The 18245-nt window shown below is 49.1% G+C and overlaps 1 protein-coding gene across 3 annotated transcripts in view; it reads left to right on the top strand.

Moving 5' to 3' along the window:
* Nucleotides 1-18245, top strand: part of EDA (ectodysplasin A) — a 65398-nt gene that overhangs the window by 35065 nt on the left and 12088 nt on the right. For all 3 annotated transcript variants that reach the window (XM_027663259.1, XM_027663258.1, XM_027663257.1), the window contains exon 2: nucleotides 3693-3798. In XM_027663259.1, the coding sequence (XP_027519060.1) occupies nucleotides 3693-3798 (106 nt within the window). The remainder of the gene's footprint in view (nucleotides 1-3692; nucleotides 3799-18245) is intronic.

The following is an 18245-nucleotide window of genomic DNA, read 5'->3' as shown; positions in this document are numbered from 1 at the left end:
CTTCTTGCGTAGGTTGTGGGATGTCCATCCTTACAAATGAGTTTCTGAGTGACCACAGGCTCCAATATTTTGGGAGTTCCCACAGTGCTCCCTTGACATCCATCCCAGGGCAGCTTTGTCCCACGTTTCCAGCACAGTTTCTGCAGGGAAAATCAGCTCTGTTCTATGTGTGCCTTTGTTTGCCTTTGTTTTGGTGAGAGAAACCAAGGTAGAACCAATTCCCCCAGCGAGACTTGCCTGTGCTATTGTTTCACAGGTTATTTTGAGGTCTGGCTTCCCCCTGGGATTTTTCCTCTCTTGGTTTTTTGACCTTTTTGCATCCTATAGTGATTCTCTTGATTAGAATGACTGAGTTGTAATGGCTTTACACGGTGTTTCTAAAATTAAAGGTAATTTGAGGGCTTTGATTTGGGGGAGGAGGGAAATGGGGGTGGTTCAGACTTCTCTGTCGCTGTGGCAGAGCCATGCAGGGAAAATACCTGCTCCCAAGAGAGAAGTTGTGTGTGCTGGGCTCCTCCAAAATACTCTGGCTCTGGAAGTGCAGAGTCTGAGAGAATCGGTTCTCTGTGACTTTGAGGATGGGGAGTTTCAGTGAAATCATGGACGAGGTAATAATTCCTTTTAGGCCTTCCAGGAGGGATGGTGCCACAGCCAGGGTGCCCCATGATCCACAGGGTGATGCAGAGGTTTGAGTGGTAAGGGATCCTAAAGCCCATCCAGTTCCACCCCCTGCCATGGGCAGGGACACCTTCCACTAGCCCAGGTTGCTCCAAGCCCCATCCAACCTGGCCTTGGACACTTCCAGAGATGGGGCAGCCACAGCTTCTCTGGGCAACCTGTGCCAGGGCCTCCCCACCCTCCCAGGGAAGGATTTCTTTCCAATATAATATTAATATCCCGGGGGTGATGAATGGAAAAATCCTCGCTGCCCTTCCGAGTGGTGCCGGCTGCGCTCCCAGCCGGACACAGACAGGCCCTTCATGGCTGTGCCAGCAGCCCCAGTGTCTCCCCATCTCCCACAGCTGCAGCCCCTGAACAAGGGAGCCCTTGAGTCATGGGAGAGAGACTTGACCTTCCTCAGTGCGGGAGCTCGGGGCTGAATGGGGCATTCCTGGGGTGGCTGCAAGGGCTTCCTTACCCTTTGCCCTGTCCCTGATGCCCACAGTGATCCTGAGCACTCCCTCCCTCCCTGCCTGGACCTCTGAACCCTTCTGAGCCAGGCACTGGAGGTTAAATGCCATTGTTTGCATAATTAAAAGCCCTGTGGAAGTATTCCCCCAGGCTGATCGTGTGTCACTTCTTCAGGGAAACAGGGGTTTGCACGAGTTGTCTCAAAGCAGCAGCTCGTGTGGTCACAATAAAAAGTGCAGGCTTTATTGTTTTATTTCCTAAGTAAAAGGTGTGTTTCAGTCGTTGACTCCTCACTGTCATTTCTCTTTCTGACTCAGTCTTATTAGAAACACAGAGTTTAGTGGGCAGATTACTTTTAGCCAATATTTAGTGTTTTTCTGAGTGATGAGTGACATCAGAATAAAACCTGGGTGAGAGCAGAGCAGCAGAGTGGAGGTTGTTCAGCCTGGAGGAACAGCCTGTTCCTGGGAGAAACCTGTTTGCTTTGACACCACTGGGATTGTACCATTACAAAATCTGCTCAGGATGAAAAGTGTCAGCTTTGGGCATTGTGCTGGGAGCAGCTCTTGTGTCACTTGGCCAGATCCACAGGGTTTGGGGGCAGGAGGCTGCACATCCCAATGGGCTGGTTCTCCACTGCTTCCTTTTCAGTGCCTCTATTTCATCGTGTTTGGTAAAGCTCCAGTAAGGCATCTAAGCAATAACAGCATTTCACTGACATCTTAACCCGAATTATAATGCAATTTGTCCCTTCCATTAGTTCTGCAATGTTTCAACTTGAGTTAAATAAGTGGCTTAAAGAAAAATTCACTTTTTGCTCATCCCTTGCTCTGCTGTGTCGCGGAAGGTGCTGGTGGTGCTCACAGGAGCCTCCTGCTCCAGTGCTCCGTGCCTGGGGCAGCACAGTGGGGTGTGGGAGGTTTGGGAAGGTGGGCACAGGGAGCTGTGCCCCTTGTACTCACCAGTTACCCCTTGCTGTAAGAGACCCTTTGGTTCTCCATCCAACCCTGCGATTGTCCTTCCTTAGGCAGGTGGGTTTTTCTCATCGTTGCTTTTTGGGGATGTTTAAAAGTCTGATGGTGCACGTGGTGAGGCATTTGGGAGCTGATCCCAGGTCATCCCGCAGCGTTCCGGGGCCCTTTCGGCCACAAGGGCTGAATCATTGCAATGACAGAAAAGCAGGAATTTTGCAGGCAGTGCAGACCTGCCTGCACATGGACAGAGTGAAACAGAAACACTCTGGGAACCCGAGGAACGCTCTGAGGGTTTCTTTGTGGCAAACCAAAGGGTTTCCAAACACATCCCGTCAGTGGGTCTGCACTGGAGCTTGTTGGAGTAAAGCAAGATGCAGGTGTGAAATCTGAATGAAGCAGGACTGGGATGCTCTGAGGTTGGAAGGAGAGATGTGTCACTTGGGAATGGCCTGGAGAGGGGAGGTGAGAGCCCCGGGGCTTGTCAAAGCAAAGAGGCCTTCGGTGATTATTCCCATTGATAGGGACTTTTATGGGCTGTAGCTTAAGGAGCTGCTCTCTTATCCAGCCATTCACGGGAGGTGTTTATTCTCCTCTGCTCTTTCAAAGATGCTTTTGATGCCACAGGTTTTGTTCTCAGAACAATAACGTGCTTGATAACCTTTGGGGCTGCTTTTTGAAGCCTCTTGGTTCTTGTCTTGGGCTGTGTTTGGGTTTTCTGTGCGTTTACAGCTTAAATAACTGTGACTGGGTTTATTCAGCATCAAGAAAACTCCATCCTAGTGGGAGCAGCCCTGGCTGCTGGTGGATGCAGTAACACACAGAAGGTGTTTGGTCCCTAATAAATCTTTGAATTCCTTATTTTATGAAGTGGGAATAGCTGGGGAAAATGCCACTGGTGATGAGCTGCTGTGCCCGGGGGTAGCTGGGAGACTGGTTTCCTAGCCCAAATTACAATTTCTGGGTTGGGATGTTGATTTAAAGCCTGTGAAAGAGTTTTAAAGGCACCAGCAATTTTTTCCTGAATAAGAGGTCACTACATAAAAGTTTTGCCTCTTGGAAAAGCTTGTGTTATAAATGTCGTTGCTCTAGGTTTAAAGTGTTAATTTATGTGGCATATTGGGTTGGATTTAACGGTCCCTGAAGACCTTTGAATCTCAGTAGCTAATAAGGCTTGCAGAAGAGAGCTTCAGAGAGGAAAAACTTACTGGCAGTGAGTAATGCTGGTGAAAGAGCTCCAGGACTGAGCCAGTTTTGCAGAGAATAATTAGAAATGGTCATGTCGGCCTTTAGTGTGTTTGATTATTTCCAGTATATATCTCCTTATGTCCCTGTCCTGAAGCCTCCCATTCCTGGGGAAAGCATTCTCCCTGCTAAAACCCCTCAAGTTGAGTTTTCCCAAATCTTACACTGCTTCCAAGGGGACACAGCTGCTTGGGATGAGCTGAGCATGCCTGAGCAGCCACCTCACATCTCCCTTGGCTCTCCTGCTCTATCCCTGATGGAATGGATTTGGTGTTCAGACTCCAATCTCCCTTCTCAGCTAAACCAGCCCTTCAAAAACGCTTAGACTTGTCCTTTCTCTTCCAGCTGGCCTTGCTGAACTTCTTTCACCCCGAGGAGAAGCTGCACGTTGGAGAAGAAGGGAGACGTGTCCGCCGGAATAAAAGGAGTAAAGGCAGCGAAGGTCCCGACGGTGAGTCCTGCTCAGCTTCTCTCTGATTTTGGTTCCCTTCCAGATGAGGAATTCCAGGAGTTCTGATTTCTGCAACTGTAGGTCAGGTGATTTTGTGTGAATTTAATGCTGCTTAGGAATTCCATCCTTGACTCCTCTGACAGCGTGCTCATTTTAGGCAGTAATTTGTACTTTTATGCCTTTATTTGTTGTTCTGCACACCTGTCTCTGCTTGAAGTCATCAAGGAGCTATTCATAATCCAACAAACAGCTGGGAACATCTGGATCACGAAATGGTAACTGCTCTAAGGGGGTTTTGCAATGCAGTGGAGTCTTAGGTGGGTTCAAAGCCCATGTGAAGGGAAGTCAGAGTTGGATTAGAAGAGTGGAAACGTACCTGATTTCAGTGTGAGGGATTTAATTTCCCATCCTGTATTTTTGTGATTGTCATAACCCTAAGACATGAGCATTTCCTCCTGGAAGAGCTCCCGTGGTTGCCAACTGCAGGAAAGCACAGGTGCCCTTTTATTTGGAGAGGAGAAAGGACTGGATGCCTGGGACAGTGGGGAAGGGAATGCTGCAGCAGTGGTCTGTGTGTGGCTGGTGCCTGCTAAGCCCGAGGCCTGACTATGTTATAATCCTCTTGGCTGTTGTTAGTTTTCCTGTCCAGCTCCACGAGTTTCCCATCTCCCCTGAAACCTTCACGATTTCACAGTGGAAAAGCATTTCCCTGTGGCTCTGCTCCAAGAAAGAGCTTGGTGAAACTCCCTGGATTCCTCTTCCCCGGAACGCTGACAAGTATGATGCATTTGGTACAGACTCCCTGAGTGATTCCAGCTCCGTGTGGTCCATCATCTCCGGGGCCGGTGTCGCTCTGGTGCTCACATGGCTCAGGCAGGATCCAGGTCCTTTTCCAGCGGCTCCTAGAAATCTGTCCCAGTGTCTTCACCAGCCGCTTGTGTCGGTAGCAAGTTCCCACTGGATGCGAGCGGTGCCGATGGAGCGCTGCCGGCAGATGTTGGGAGGAATCAGCCTCATCCCTCAGGCTGCCTCTGCACTGCCAGATGTGCAGAGAAACGCTGCAGGGGAGATGGAGATGCTGAAAGTCGGTGTCTAACAAGGGCTTTGCTCATCATCCTTGTGCTTGCTTGGAAATGTGTCGTCCTCTTATGACTGGCATTCCTTTCCCAGATTTCCTTTACGTTCTCTGGATGCTCAGAGTTGAGTCACTCCAGAAATGCAAGGCACTTCCACCACTTATCCAGTCCAGGGAAGGGAAGGGAGCTGGGAAGGGGCTGGAGCAGCAGGAGCAGCTGAGGGAGCTGGGGAGGCTCAGCCTGGAGCAAAGGAGGCTCAGGGGGGACCTTCTGGCTCTGCAACCCCCTGACAGGAGGGGGGAGCCGGGGGGGGTCGGGCTCTGCTCCCAGGGAACAAGGGACAGGAGGGGAGGGAACGGCCTCCAGCTGTGCCAGGGGAGGGTCAGGTTGGACATCAGGATGAATTTCCTCATGGCAAGGGCTGTCAGGCATTGGAAGGGCTGCCCAGGGAGGTGGTGGAGTCCCCACCCCTGGAGGTGTCCAAGGAAGGCCTGGCCATGGCACTCAGTGCTCTGGGCTGGGGGACAAGGGGGAGGTTGGGCACAGGCTGGATTTGATGATCTTGGAAGGCTTTTCCAACCTCAGTGATTCTGGGATTCTTATCTGTGTCTTTTTGTAAATTAGGGATTTTGACCCCATAGCTGCTAGAGATGGGAAAACTGCCAAAGGGACAGGTCATGTTCCTCATGGCTTTGGTGACTGGTTGCCTCGTGTTTGTCTGTGGTGGTTTTATTGGGTAGAGCTGCAGTTAACAAGTGAGAGCTGTCAGGGCAGGGAGTGACCTTGCAACAACCGTGAAATCAATAAACAAGCAGAGCCTGTCCTTGGGGAACTTGTGCTGTTTGTTTTAGACCTACGTGAAGGAATCTTGGTGTTGGAGCAGGGCAATGAATCATTACACTAATAAATAAAGTCATGTCACTGCACTGATAACACCGTTTTCTCCGTGAGTTTTGCAAAGGGAAAGTCGATCAAATCTTTGATCTCCAAAGAGCCTCCAGAAGATAAAAGTGGATGAACTATAAATTCCCAGAAGGAAGGAGATGTGCTTTCCACTTGAGGCCTCGCTAATATTTGTCTGGAATTAATTTTATGAACTTTCAAGTCCTTTCACACGTGCAGTGAAAGACCAAAGTGATCCAAGCTTGTAAGCCATGGTTGGAGGGAGGCTGCTCCATCCCCTTCCCGGCTCTTCCAGTCCTGCTCATCTTGGTACCCACAACAGGCTGCCTTTGATGATTTATGAACATCAGAAATAACCTGGTTTCTCTCCTAAAAGCTTTTTCTGTAGGAGAATTTGCTTTCAAGTCTTCTGCTGTGAAAAAGGAGGGTTTGGGACAGGGCAGAACTGGTTCCATATGGGCAGAGGAGGGTGATGGCTGTACCCAGAGCACAGAGCCACAGGGATGGAACGTGGGAGGCCACGAGCAGCAAAGCTGCTTTGGTGCCTCTTTGTTAAAAAACCCAAGAAAAATTGTGTGAGACAGTGCAAAGCCATGGGTTGGATCCTGTCACTCCCAGACATGACTCCGGTATTCCAGGGGCTCCTCCTTCGAGGACTCTGGTTTCAGCCCTCTGACCCGCCTGACATGTTTTATGATGGTGTTTGCTTCATTTTGGTTTGTGTCCCCCACACACGGTGCCCTGGAGCCAGTTAGAGCAGCCGAGGTCATGTCCTGGCCGAGGTGCCGGCCTGGCTCCCACCCCACTGTCCGTCTGTCTGTCCAGCCTTGGGGGACGGTGGGGCATCGCTGGGGGCTGATGCCTGTCCCAGTCCTGGGATCATCATCTTTAAGCCACTTTCCTGTCCTTGGCATCAAACTCAACATTTGCTCAACTTTAAAAACTGCCATGAGTTTTTCCTGCTCCTCAAGGACCAGGATTATCCCTTTTACTCTTTATTTTTACTATATTTTTTCTCCTCTGTGTTGCCAACTCCACCTGTCACGTAATTCCCCTTAGTTCCCTAAAACCTGACTCTCTCCAACGCCTCTCCTTCGTTTTCCCCTCTCCCCCTCCTTCCCTTTTGCCCTGGTGTATTTATGCTGCTGTGGAACCGCTGTTGCTCCCAGATGAACAAATCATTCCGGAGCTGCTAATTAGCAACAGTTGTGCTAAAAGGAACCATCAAGAATGTTAAATTAGTCCACTTTTAAATAAACTGGGTATGAAATGTTAGATCTCAATTCCCAGAGTGTCAGTAAAAATGCTGCTGGCTCTTTGCTAACAAAGCCAAAATCTGGGAGTAGCATGGTTGTAACTACAGAGACAATTCCGTGCTCTTGAGGTTATAAATAATGACAGAGCATTTACAAAGCAGATGTCAATAGGACTCTTTAAAAAACATTGTTTTAAATAAAAAAAATAGTTTCTTTTTCTCCTACTTTCATCTCTGTTCCCAGTTAGATCCCTGCCGGGCTGCTTTCCTGGTTTCTGTGTTTTTTGCTTTTTGGGTTTGGGGTTGTTGGTTTGGGGGTTTTTTTTTCCCCCTTCCTAGATTTTTTCGTACTGAGCTTGGTGAGAAACATGAGGGATTGTTATCCAGGCTTTGATTCGGAGCAGGGCAGCTGGGAAGAGGCTGAGCAGATGGCTGTCCTTAAGCTGACAACAATTTGGTTCCTACTACTTTGGCAGTTCTTCCTGCTGAGGAAAGTCCTGGAGGAGAACTCGAGGGCTTCAGTGCTGCAAAAGGCTTTTGGTTGAAAGGAAAAATAAATTCTGGGGGAGGAGAAGCTCCTCCCAATCCCTGCTTTTACCTGGAGCTTTGGAAGTGAGGCACCACCTACCTGGGTCCAGAGTTTCACCCTCTTAGGAGTCACTTGGTGGTTTTAGGGCGGGTTTTGGATGGTTTCAGGATGATCTTTGGGTGGTCTTGGGATGCTTTTTGGATAGCAGGTAGCTGATGCCAGAGCCTTGCTTTTTATGGTGGTTTTAAGGTGATTTTAGGATGGTTTAAGGGTGGTTTTAGGTTAATTTTTGTATGTTTTTTGTGTGGTTTAGCAGCTAGCTGATGCCAGCATGGCTTTTAGGATGGTTTTTGGATGGTTTAGCAGGTAGTTGATTCCTGAGCCTGGCTGGAGGTGCCTGGCTCCTGCTGGACTGCCCCGATCCTGCAGGTGCCATGTCCCAGCCATCCCCCTTCCCAACCCGGCAGCGCCCACCATGCAATGGGACTTTTTTTTTCCTCCTTATTTTTTTGATATCCAGATCACAATAGCGACTTTTCCTGCCGGCTTCCTCTCCTGTGGAAAGGGCAGGTTCGTCCCTCTGCCTCCAGAACAATCAGTGCCTTTGTGTCGGCCCCGTGCAATTCCCAGAGCCCCGGCATTCCCAGAAACGCAGATGGATGCAGGGCGATAGAGCCTCATTGTGCTGTGAAACCATGGTGATGAGCACGCAGTAAATACAGAACATTTCCTGGATCCTGGAGCGCGGGAGACGCTCCCAAAAGGAAGGCTCACCACAGAGTGCTCGCTCTGACTGATCTCCCCCAGAACTTCCCTGTGATTTCCCCCTGAGCGGGAGAAAGGGGGGGATTCTGATGATGTCTGAGTCCTTGGGGACGATCTTCATCCCTTTCCTGGGACGTTGCTGTCAGTATTTGTTACTACTGTGATAAAATTAAGGCTGCAGTTTATTTACAGAGCCTTATCCACGTGTTATTCCCAGGCTTATGATAACAGGGATCTGTATAAGGTCTTGTACCTTAAATCCCAGAGTGATGTTTAGGTGCTGGTTCCAGCTCTGTGACAGCACTTGCACAAATTCCCATACAAAGCTGTGGCTGCCCCATCCCTGAGAGTGTGCAAGGCCAGGTTGGACAGGGCTCAGAGGAACCTGGTGTAGTGGAAGGTGTCCTTGCCCCTGGCAGAGGGTGGAACTGGATGGTCTTTAAGGTCCCTTCCCACCCAAACCATTCCATGATTCTGTGAACTGCTGGAGTCCAAAATTCCTCACTGACCTCTGCTATGTTGCTGTCCCAGTTGGATGTTAAATATAAAAAGCGATTAACTTGCTGGGAGAGGTACAAGTCCAATTGCATGCTGACTGGGATGAGGAATTGTCCTGGCTCACAGGGTTCACGGTGCTCAGTGTGTTCTGACCCATCTGCAACCTCCATTTGCCTCCTGACCTCTTCTCTAGCCCTTCCAGTTGGGATCTGGATTGTTCCAGAAGAAACCCTGCTTCATTATTTGGATGTTTATGAGGCTGTGATGGGGTGCTGATTTGTTCCATCCGTGGAGCTCCTTCAGGGGGGTGTTTGTCCTTCCCTGGTACCTCCTGTCTGGTTCAGATAAGGCGGCGGGGTGGCCACTGGCAGAGTTTGAGTTGCCGGGGATATTGAGGGGGCTTGAGATGAGAAGGAATTCTCTGCTCAGTGTCCCCTCGGTGGCATTTTCAGACAGTTGCACTGACTGCACTTGTGGGTGGACGCAGAGCTGTCCTGATGGATCCTGGGTGCTCCCACAGGCTGTACTGAAACTTGAAGTGAACTCCTCAGCCCTTCCCACAGCTGTGCGTCGCACAGGGCCCGGCGTTATTAGAAGTGACTGGTGATTCCGGCTGAATTCCACTTCTGAAAAACGGGGCTTTTCGGAACGCCTCGGGTCAAACACTGAACTTCAGGAATCTCAGATAGTTTCTTGTGTTACAAAACAGGGCCGGGGCTAACGAGAGGGGAACAGATGTTCCGGCGGGGCAGGAATGTGGCTGCAGCTGAGCCCCGTGGGTCTGGGCCGCGGGAGCCGCGCACCGAGCGCTGCGAGGGCTCAGCTCCTCCCGTGCTGCCGAGCCCTGCCCGCAGCCTCAGAGCCTCCATTGTCTGTTTGCTGGGGCACGTGCAGCTGAGCTGGGGTTTCTGTGCATAAACCAGCTCTGGCCACATCCAGGGAGGGCTCTGCAGGCAGACACAAATTGCTCAGCACGTGCTTCGTGCTCCGAGCCCGTCCGGTGGCTCTAAGCCACGGAGCTGGTGCAGAGCTGGATCACATCCACCTTCCCAGCAGGCAGATGTGGCAGCTCCCTCTCAGGTCTTGCCCCAGCGACTGCAGGAAGCCTCCTCCTGCAGGTTTTGGGCTGAATAAGCTTCTTTCTCTGGGGGCAGGACTGAGAGGGGATGTCACTGATCCACGCAGGCATCTCCAAGGGCTGTCAGAGGACAGTGCCAGGCTGTGTTCAGTCACGCCCAGCAACAGGATAAGGAGCAGTGGCCATAAACTAAAACACCACAAATTCCACCTCAATGTGAGGAAGAACTTCTTTCCACGGAGGGTGGCAGAGCCCTGGAACAGGTGCTCAGGGAGGGTGTGGAGTCTCCCTCTCTGGACACATCCCAAACCCACCTGGATGTGTCCCTGTGTCACCTGCTCCAGGTGACCCTGCCTGGGCAGGGGGTTGGACTGGATGAATGAGGTGTGGGGCTGCCTGTTCTCGTGAGGGCTTTGTTGGCTGTGATCTATGGAGACACTGTTGGAGCCGTGTCTGACCCCGGTCCCACGAGCAGGGTTTGGGGCAGTCCCTTCATGGGTTTGGATGGACAAATACAGGAGTTGGCTGAGCCAGGCAGTGCTTCCCTGTGTCACAGCTGCTGCAGGGAATTCACTTGGGCTTCCCAACAGTGGTAGGGCCTTTCTTGGGTTTCCTTTTTCCCTGCCTTTTCTCCCCCTTTTTGTCTCTTCTTTTTCCCCCTTTTAAAATTCATCCAATCTTTCTATGAGTGGAGGGAGGCGTCTCTCTTGGGCTTCCCCTTTTCCCCCCTTGTTCCCCCTTTTCCTTCTCATTTTTCCCCTCTCCTTTTTCTCCCTCCTTATTTCTCTTCTTTTTCCTCTTCTTTCTCCCCCTTTTCAAATTCATCCACTCTTCCCAAGAGTGGTGGGCTCTCTCTTGGGTTTCCTTCTTTTTTTCCCCTTTTCCCCCCCTTTTTTCCCCTTCTTTCTTCCCCTTTTCAAATTCATTCAACCTTTCCAAAAGTGGTGGGCTCTCTCTTGGGTTTCCTTCTTTTTTCCCCTTTTCCCCCTTTTTTTCGCCTTCTTTTCCCTCTTTTTCAGACTCATCCACATAGGAGTGCACGTGGGTGCACACAGACAGATCCTTGGATATAAATTCCACGCTGTTCCGTGTAATTAAACCACCAGTTCCCAGGCAGCTGCTCAACGCTACAGAGGTTTTCCATCCAATTAGGCAGAATTACGTATGGGAAGGAGAAAAACATGTCAAGTTCTGCAGGAATGAGGCAGTCCAAGAGATTTCCTCCCACCTGCCCTCGATTCCTTATGGATACCCGTGGTGGGAAGGGCGCGTTTCAAACATCCAGCAAACAATTTGGGAGAGCCTCTCGTAGGCCGGGTTAAAACCTTGCTGCAGCACCACTTGGGAATCATTTCTGCTGGAATTCATGACATATGTTAGTTGTTTATCTTAGTGGGATGTGACTAAAAATGTCAGAGTGTTTTGTGTTAAGCAACAACCGAATAAAACAAACAAAATAAAAACACAGCTGTAATACCACGCTTTAAATTGTTGGGTTCAAATATGTGGGATTGATAAAGTAAGCAATAGGGTGCAGTGGTGTATAGAAAATCAGCCTTGTGAGTCCAGCCAGAGCCAAAAAAAGCCTTGAGATAGTGCTGTTGTTTGTCAGCTCTGCTTAAGGACCCAGTGCTTGGAATCCAACCTAAACGCCTGAAGGGAAACAAAAGGCACATCATCTCCTTCCATAGCCAGCGAGAGTGTGGAAAATGAAATATGAAGGCCACAGGTTCTGGTGTGAACCCCAGGAACTTGGCTGGGACTGATTATGTGGGAGCGAGTTGAGAAGGGTGGGGATTTATGTTTGATTGGCTTTTTGTGTTTTTGAGGAGGCAGTGCAGTGTCAGTTTGCCAGCAACAGTGGCTCTGTAGTTAATTGGGAGCAGGATTTTGTCTTTGCTCGTGACCACATTTGTGCTGTGGTGTCCTTGCACCTACTCAGCAGAGACTGGAGATGTTTTTTTAGAGCCTTCATGGTACCAGCAGGTTGTCTTGGTGCCTTGCCACCGATCCCAGGGTGGATCTGGATGGGGTGGAGGAGATGAATCAATTTGGTTGTTCTTTGTGTCCTATAAAGTGATTCCCATTGCAGTGAGTAAGGACACCTCTGCCTTACACAAGAAAGCAGCGAGGAAGGATTTTCAGCAGAGCTCTGGGTGTTGGAGAAACAGAGTTGAGGTCATGGAGGAACTGGAGTGACTGGATCCAGCCCTCTCCCCCTAAACGGGACCAGCACTGTGACAGAGGTGACAAGAGCAGAGGTGACAGACCTCTATAGGACACTTTCATTTCCAGCCTGGTTATTCTACAATCCTGCACTTATTTTTTTCCTTATGCCAAAAAGCCCTTAGGAGACACCCAGGGCTGGTGGGTGCTCCAGCACCTCCCTTCAAACAGCACCTGATGACCTTCGAGTCCCACCATCCTTTTTAAGGTGGAAAAACCTGTTGAATGCATGAGAGCAGCTACATTCATCCTCCTCTTCTGTCCTTTCCAGCTGGGGAGTTGCTTAACATGGCACCTTTACCTAGAGCAGGTTGAAGACTGATGGTCCCTTAGGTCTGTCTCTTACTCTCACTTCAGTTCTGATCATCTTGAACTGAAGTAAGCAGATTTTTTTCCCTTGAATATGTGTAAAAATCAGGATAAACTACATCCCGACCTGCTGTCACTGTTGGCATTATCTGTTTATTTGTTTTCAACTATCCTTAACAGCTTGACCAGGTTATTCCCTGAAGTGTCTGGGTTGTGTCAAGGCAGGCAAAAATCTCTGAGTATTGGCAAGAGAAAAAAACTTTTCTCAACAACAACAACAACAACAAAAACCCCTGTTCCGTGATGAATATCTTGTGTCATCTGAAGCTGCTTGAGAGGAGAGATTGTGGCTCTCTGGCATCTCGTGTCACTCCAGGGGCTCCAGGGATGGCTTGGGATGAGCTGTGACTTCTCTCCGTGTGTTTTCAGACCGATGAGCTTGAACTGAGATCTGGTGTATGGGATCAGAGGAATAGGGAGGGAACAGGCTACTGATCCATGGAGCTCCTGGAGCAGCGTCTGCTCATCTGGATGACACATGGATGGAGGCTTGTCCTTTGGTGGAATGCAAGGAGGGGAGCAGGGAGGCAGCACAAGGCCACTCTTATACCAAAGCCACCATAAGAGAAGTGATTCTCAGCCCTTGGTGTCGGTGCACAAGCTCTGCTCACACCCTCTGGCCAAGCAGCCCCAGAAGTGACCTCAGTGCGGGACAATTCCCCTGGAGACGTGGGAAAAGTCCATCAAAGAGCTGAAGAATTGTCTCAAAAAGTGGATGTAGCCAAGGGAGTGCCTCTGGAGAGCCCAGAATGAGCTGCAAACTCTCCTTGATCTCCCAGGCTGGAGGAGACTGGCTTTGGGAGCCTGGCTTTGGGTGTGGGGCAGCTCAGTCCGGCACAGGGGTGGGGAATCAGAACTGTCAGCCATGAGTTGGCTCCGAGCCATTTTTGGGGACTCAGCAGCCTGTAACTCCAGAGTGGGATGGGGCAACCACTGAGCAAAGGCTGCTGAAGTTTTGGGCTGTGTCTGTGCTGTGCAGGTGGAGCAGCATGGGGGGATGTCCCTCGGGGATCACACTGGGAACTGCTGCGGGAGGAAGGACGAGGAGGGAGCGCTGGTTTATGGGGTGCTGGTTTATGGGGTGCTGGTTTATGGGGTGCTGCTGTGGAGCTTCTCAGTGTTGGATGTATCCAGAAACAGACCATTAAGGCCTTTTCACATACAAATTTCCAAGAGTTTTGAAACAAGAATGAAACAAAAGCAGAGAGAGAGAAGCAGCAGTGGTGGTCCAGGGAGGCTGAATGGCCCTGGGCTCTGCCCTACACAGGAACACATCAGGTAGTGCTGTTTCATCTTTCCCCTCCTTTGTACGATGAGTTCCCTCTCTGTTTTCTAACAGAATGTATTCCCTATATTCAGATTTATTGAAATTAGTTCTAGCCTTGTACTGGAGCATCACATCCCTGATTTGGGTCCAGCCTGTAAGTATGGGCAGCATCTTCCCTCCACACTTAGCAGAAGACCCCCCCTTCCCCCTCAAAAAACCACTCTGGCAAGGCACACCAGGAGTTTGGAGTAACACAGGATATGTTTTACTTCTGGGATATTTTCCTTCATCTATAATTTATCATCTTTTCTAAATATTCTGGAGTAATAATGCCAGAGCTGCTCTTCAAGACCTGTTGCCTTTCTGCCTGGAGTTGGTGAAGCAGCACTTTCTTTTTCAGGGAAAGGGAAAAAATTCCTCTTGTTCCAGTGTTTGTATCACTGACTGATAGTTCAGTAGAGTCCAAGAAGCTTTCATCTGGATAGACCAAATTTCCTGAAAATGTTGAAAACATATTGGTTCCAAACCTCCCCCAAAGCACATGTTCTAGATTAAGCATGTGTTGGGAGCTGACATCCCTCTCTCCCCAACTCCACTGTAATCTGGCATTAATAAGGCCATGCTTAAAAATATTTGAAGAGCTTTACATATCTCCTACCCATGAGAATGAAGTGAATGTCACTACACTGCTGCTGTGAAGGAAACAACTGAATTTTGGAGGTTTGACCAAGTGGAGGGTTTTGATCTTATTCATTGGGGCAACTTACATCCATGTCAGCAGGAGATTTGTCACTTGAAATCTCAGGTAACACTTGAGCTTCTCTTTCCACCTTAGTATTGGTCAAATAGGGACAGAGGGGTTGGTTGATGGGCAGGATTTATAGAATCACAGCATCACTGAGGTTGGAAAAGACTTCCAAGGTCATGGAGTCCACCCTGTGCCCCTTCCCCACCTTGTCCCCCAGCCCAGAGCACTGAGTGCCACGTTCAGTCATTCCAGGGATGGAGACTCCACCTGCTTCCAGTATCTGAAGAGGCTGCAGAGAAGCCAGAGAGAGACTCTTCATCAGGAACTGGAGTGGTGGGACAAGGAGTAATGGGTTCAAACTGAAAGGGGAGAAATTTAGGTTCAATATATGGAAGAAATCCTTCCCTGTGAGGGTGGGGAGGCCCTGGCACAGGTTGCCCAGAGAAGCTGTGGCTGCCCCATCCCTGGAAGTGTCCAAGGCCAGGTTGGATGGGGCTTGGAGCAACCTGGGCCAGTGGAAGGTGTCCCTGCCCATGGCAGGGGGTGGGACTGGATGATCTTTAAGGTCCCTTCCAACCCAAACCATTCTGTGATTCTATGACTTAACCATTTTATGTGTATTTTATGAAGGACTGAGAAGTGATGTGACAGTTCTGGGTGATGCTGACATCTCAATAATCACCAGGATTTTGTCTCTGATTGTGTTTGTAACCTGGGATGAAAATAATTTCTCAGTACCTCCACCCTCTCATCTCTCAGGGCAGAATAGTAATGGAAACAGGGATGGCTCACTGGAGTTACCTGGTCTTACATATACCCCAGACCAGTCTGGTGCTTAAATAAGAAGACTGGTGATTATTCCATAATAACTTAGTGACAGGAAAATAGACAAGGGACACCTTAATAATCCCAGGGGGCAGCAGTGAACTCTGAAAACAGGTTGGCACAGCCTGCAAAGGATGGATGGATACCTAAAAATGGTGGTTGCTGCTCCATACCTTCCCCAAACTGGAAGAACACCTTGAAGACATCAATTGGTGTCTGTTCTAAACCGAATGATGGAGCTAAAACATGGTTGTGGCACTGGATGACTTCATCCTGCTCTTGGCAACTGGGAATTCAAGCACATTCAGCAGCCTCTGTAGGTATGTCCTTTGTTTGACTGATTTCTATAATAGTCACTCTTTTATAGGTTTTATATAAAATAAGTGTAATTACAAAGATCTGTTCCCATCAGTAAAACCAGTTTGAACTGTTTTGCAGGAATTTGAACTATTTCTTGTTAATCCACACACACACAGCTAATAAGGGAATGCAGGAGTTTTTTAATATCCTATTTATATCAGCATATGTCCTAAAGAAGTTTGGGGTATTTCTGTATTTATAGTAAATCATAGCAGTGTGTAGCGTGAGGAAAGAGAAATCAGAGGGGGGGGGAGAGTAAACCCTATTAATCTTTATAAGAGAAAACATGTCACATGTAATATCCTTGAGTTGCATCACCATCTGTTTTTTTTTTCTGAAGCCCTTGGAAGTGGTCCAGCAGATGGTAGGGCTGCTGGGGCTGGAACCTGCTCCCTGAAGCATGGTTAGATGTCTTCTGCTGCTTGCTGGGCCACAGCTGTGGGTTTGTGCACCAAAAACTCATCTCTTGCAAATGTTTTCTTCAGCTCAAAGTGAGAAGTCTGTGTCTGAACCCACTGTGCTTCTGCTAGAAGTGATTTGGAATTGTTTGGAGCCTTCCACTTGTGGTGGCTCTGCGGGATTCCAGGGGGGCTCTTCTGTTTGGGTTGGGGTTTTGTCATCATATAAAGTTGTCCTTTCCTGCTTGTACCTTTCCCTCAAAGTTTACCACTCTTGCTGGCTTGATATTCCCTCCTTTTCTGTTATCCTTCCCTTTTATTTCCCAACACGTGTGGAAAACAAGCTTTTGGAGAAGTCTAGCTCTGGGATGTTGCTCAAAGCCAGGGTCTCCAAAGCCCAGTGTGCAGCATTCCTTCTCTCACCTTGGCTGGGGAAATCCCATCCTGGGATGGAGAACTCAGCTGGCAGAGGATGGGCTGACCTGAGTTACCACAGCAGGAGTCAGAGGCTTTTCCCAGAGGAAATCCAAGGAAAGGGAATATAAATGTTAAGAGGAGATCAGGTAGCTTAAACATTTCAAGTCAGACCATAGCCTGCCCCAGAGCTTCAGTAGTTAGACAAAAATAACCTCCCAGGGGGACTGATGAGCTTTGGAGAGACATTTCAGCAGCGACCAGTGACACCAGGTCACTTCAGTGACTTCTTGCTCTGAGCCAGAAGATCCCCTCCAAGCCTGTGCTCCTTCTCAGGAGCCTTCTCATTTCCAACTGGATGGTCTTGGGGAGCAGTTCACACATGTGAGGACGTGCCAGTGCTGTCCTTGAAGCCCTGACAGGTCTTCTCCCTCCGTGCCCATCACCAGAGCCTTTCCCAGCGGTACTTCCACCCTTTCCCATTGTTGATGGCTCACTTGACCACTTCTTGACCATCCCAGGAGCCCTTCTGTGAAACTCTTCTCATTTCAGTTCACCTTTCTGCATTAGATGATCAGGACTGGCTGTGTTGCTGCCAGGATTTTCACACACGCTCACTGAGGGGCAGCAGGATTTCCCCAAGTCTTCCAGAGGTGTTCCCATTCTAGGATTGTATTTCTGCCTTACTTGGCTGAGTGACAGCAACTGAACATGTGCAGGTGTTGTCCTGAGGAGCTCCATGATCCAGCAGAACAGTTTATTATTTCCCATGTATATATATTTTATAGGACTATATATTTGGTATGACTGAACCTCATTCCATGCTTGTTATCCTTCAAAGCCATCCAACCTGTCCTCTCTGCTATTCCAGTCCTCTTCTGTATTAACAGTTCTGGTCCACTTCCCTCCCTCTGGCAAAGCTAAAACAAGGGAGTGAACAGAGCTGACAGCTCCTTCAGGGAGGGATTAGAGTTTAAATGTAGATTTAATTTCAGCTGAAAGACAGGAAATGTAGAAGGGGAATGGTCTTCCCTGGGTCTGGGGTCTGGTTTGACCTCAAAGGTATGCAGACAGCATGTGGAAAGGGGGTTGGAAGAAGGTGGGATTAGTGGGAAGAAGGGTAGAAGTCCAGAAGGATAACTCTGCTTGGGTGGCTGTTGTGTTTGATCCTGGCAGTCAGCACCAGGAGCTGGATCTCCAGGACATTCCTAATGGATGTGTGAAGGGATTTGTGAGGAATGGGGGTGACACAGGAAAGGTGCACTTAAGGTTATTTCTATAAAGAAGGGCAGAGAGGTGCCAGGGAGCAGCTGAGGCCTTGGATTGCTCTCAGATCCCATCAGGACACGATCAGGGACACCTTCCACTAGCCCAGGTTGCTCCGAGCCCCGTCCAACCTGGCCTTAGACACTTCCAGGGATGAGGCATCCATTATATTATAACAGTATTATTTATGTGTTCAACCACTGCAGCATTTAACAAGCTTTACTGCTTAAATATTGGGTTCTGACCTCTGGAAAACCTGGCAGAAAGGATTTTTTAATTATAATTTTTCTCCTCTGCCCATCAGTGTTTGGATAATGTACATCAAGTCAAGTTTTTAAGCCTTGGGACTCAACACCTTTTGTTCTGAGGGAGCATTGATCTGAAATTTCCGTGGCCCTCAGCTTCTCAGACTCAGTAATTTATTACCATTGTGGCCTAAATTGAGCAAGAGCTCATGAATTGACCATTTT

Source organism: Corapipo altera, unplaced genomic scaffold (assembly GCF_003945725.1).
Source record: "Corapipo altera isolate COAL_440 unplaced genomic scaffold, ASM394572v1 107b, whole genome shotgun sequence".
Lineage (NCBI taxonomy): Eukaryota > Metazoa > Chordata > Aves > Passeriformes > Pipridae > Corapipo > Corapipo altera.
Note: the sequence above shows the minus strand (reverse complement) of the source record. Positions and strands in the feature narration are given on the sequence as shown.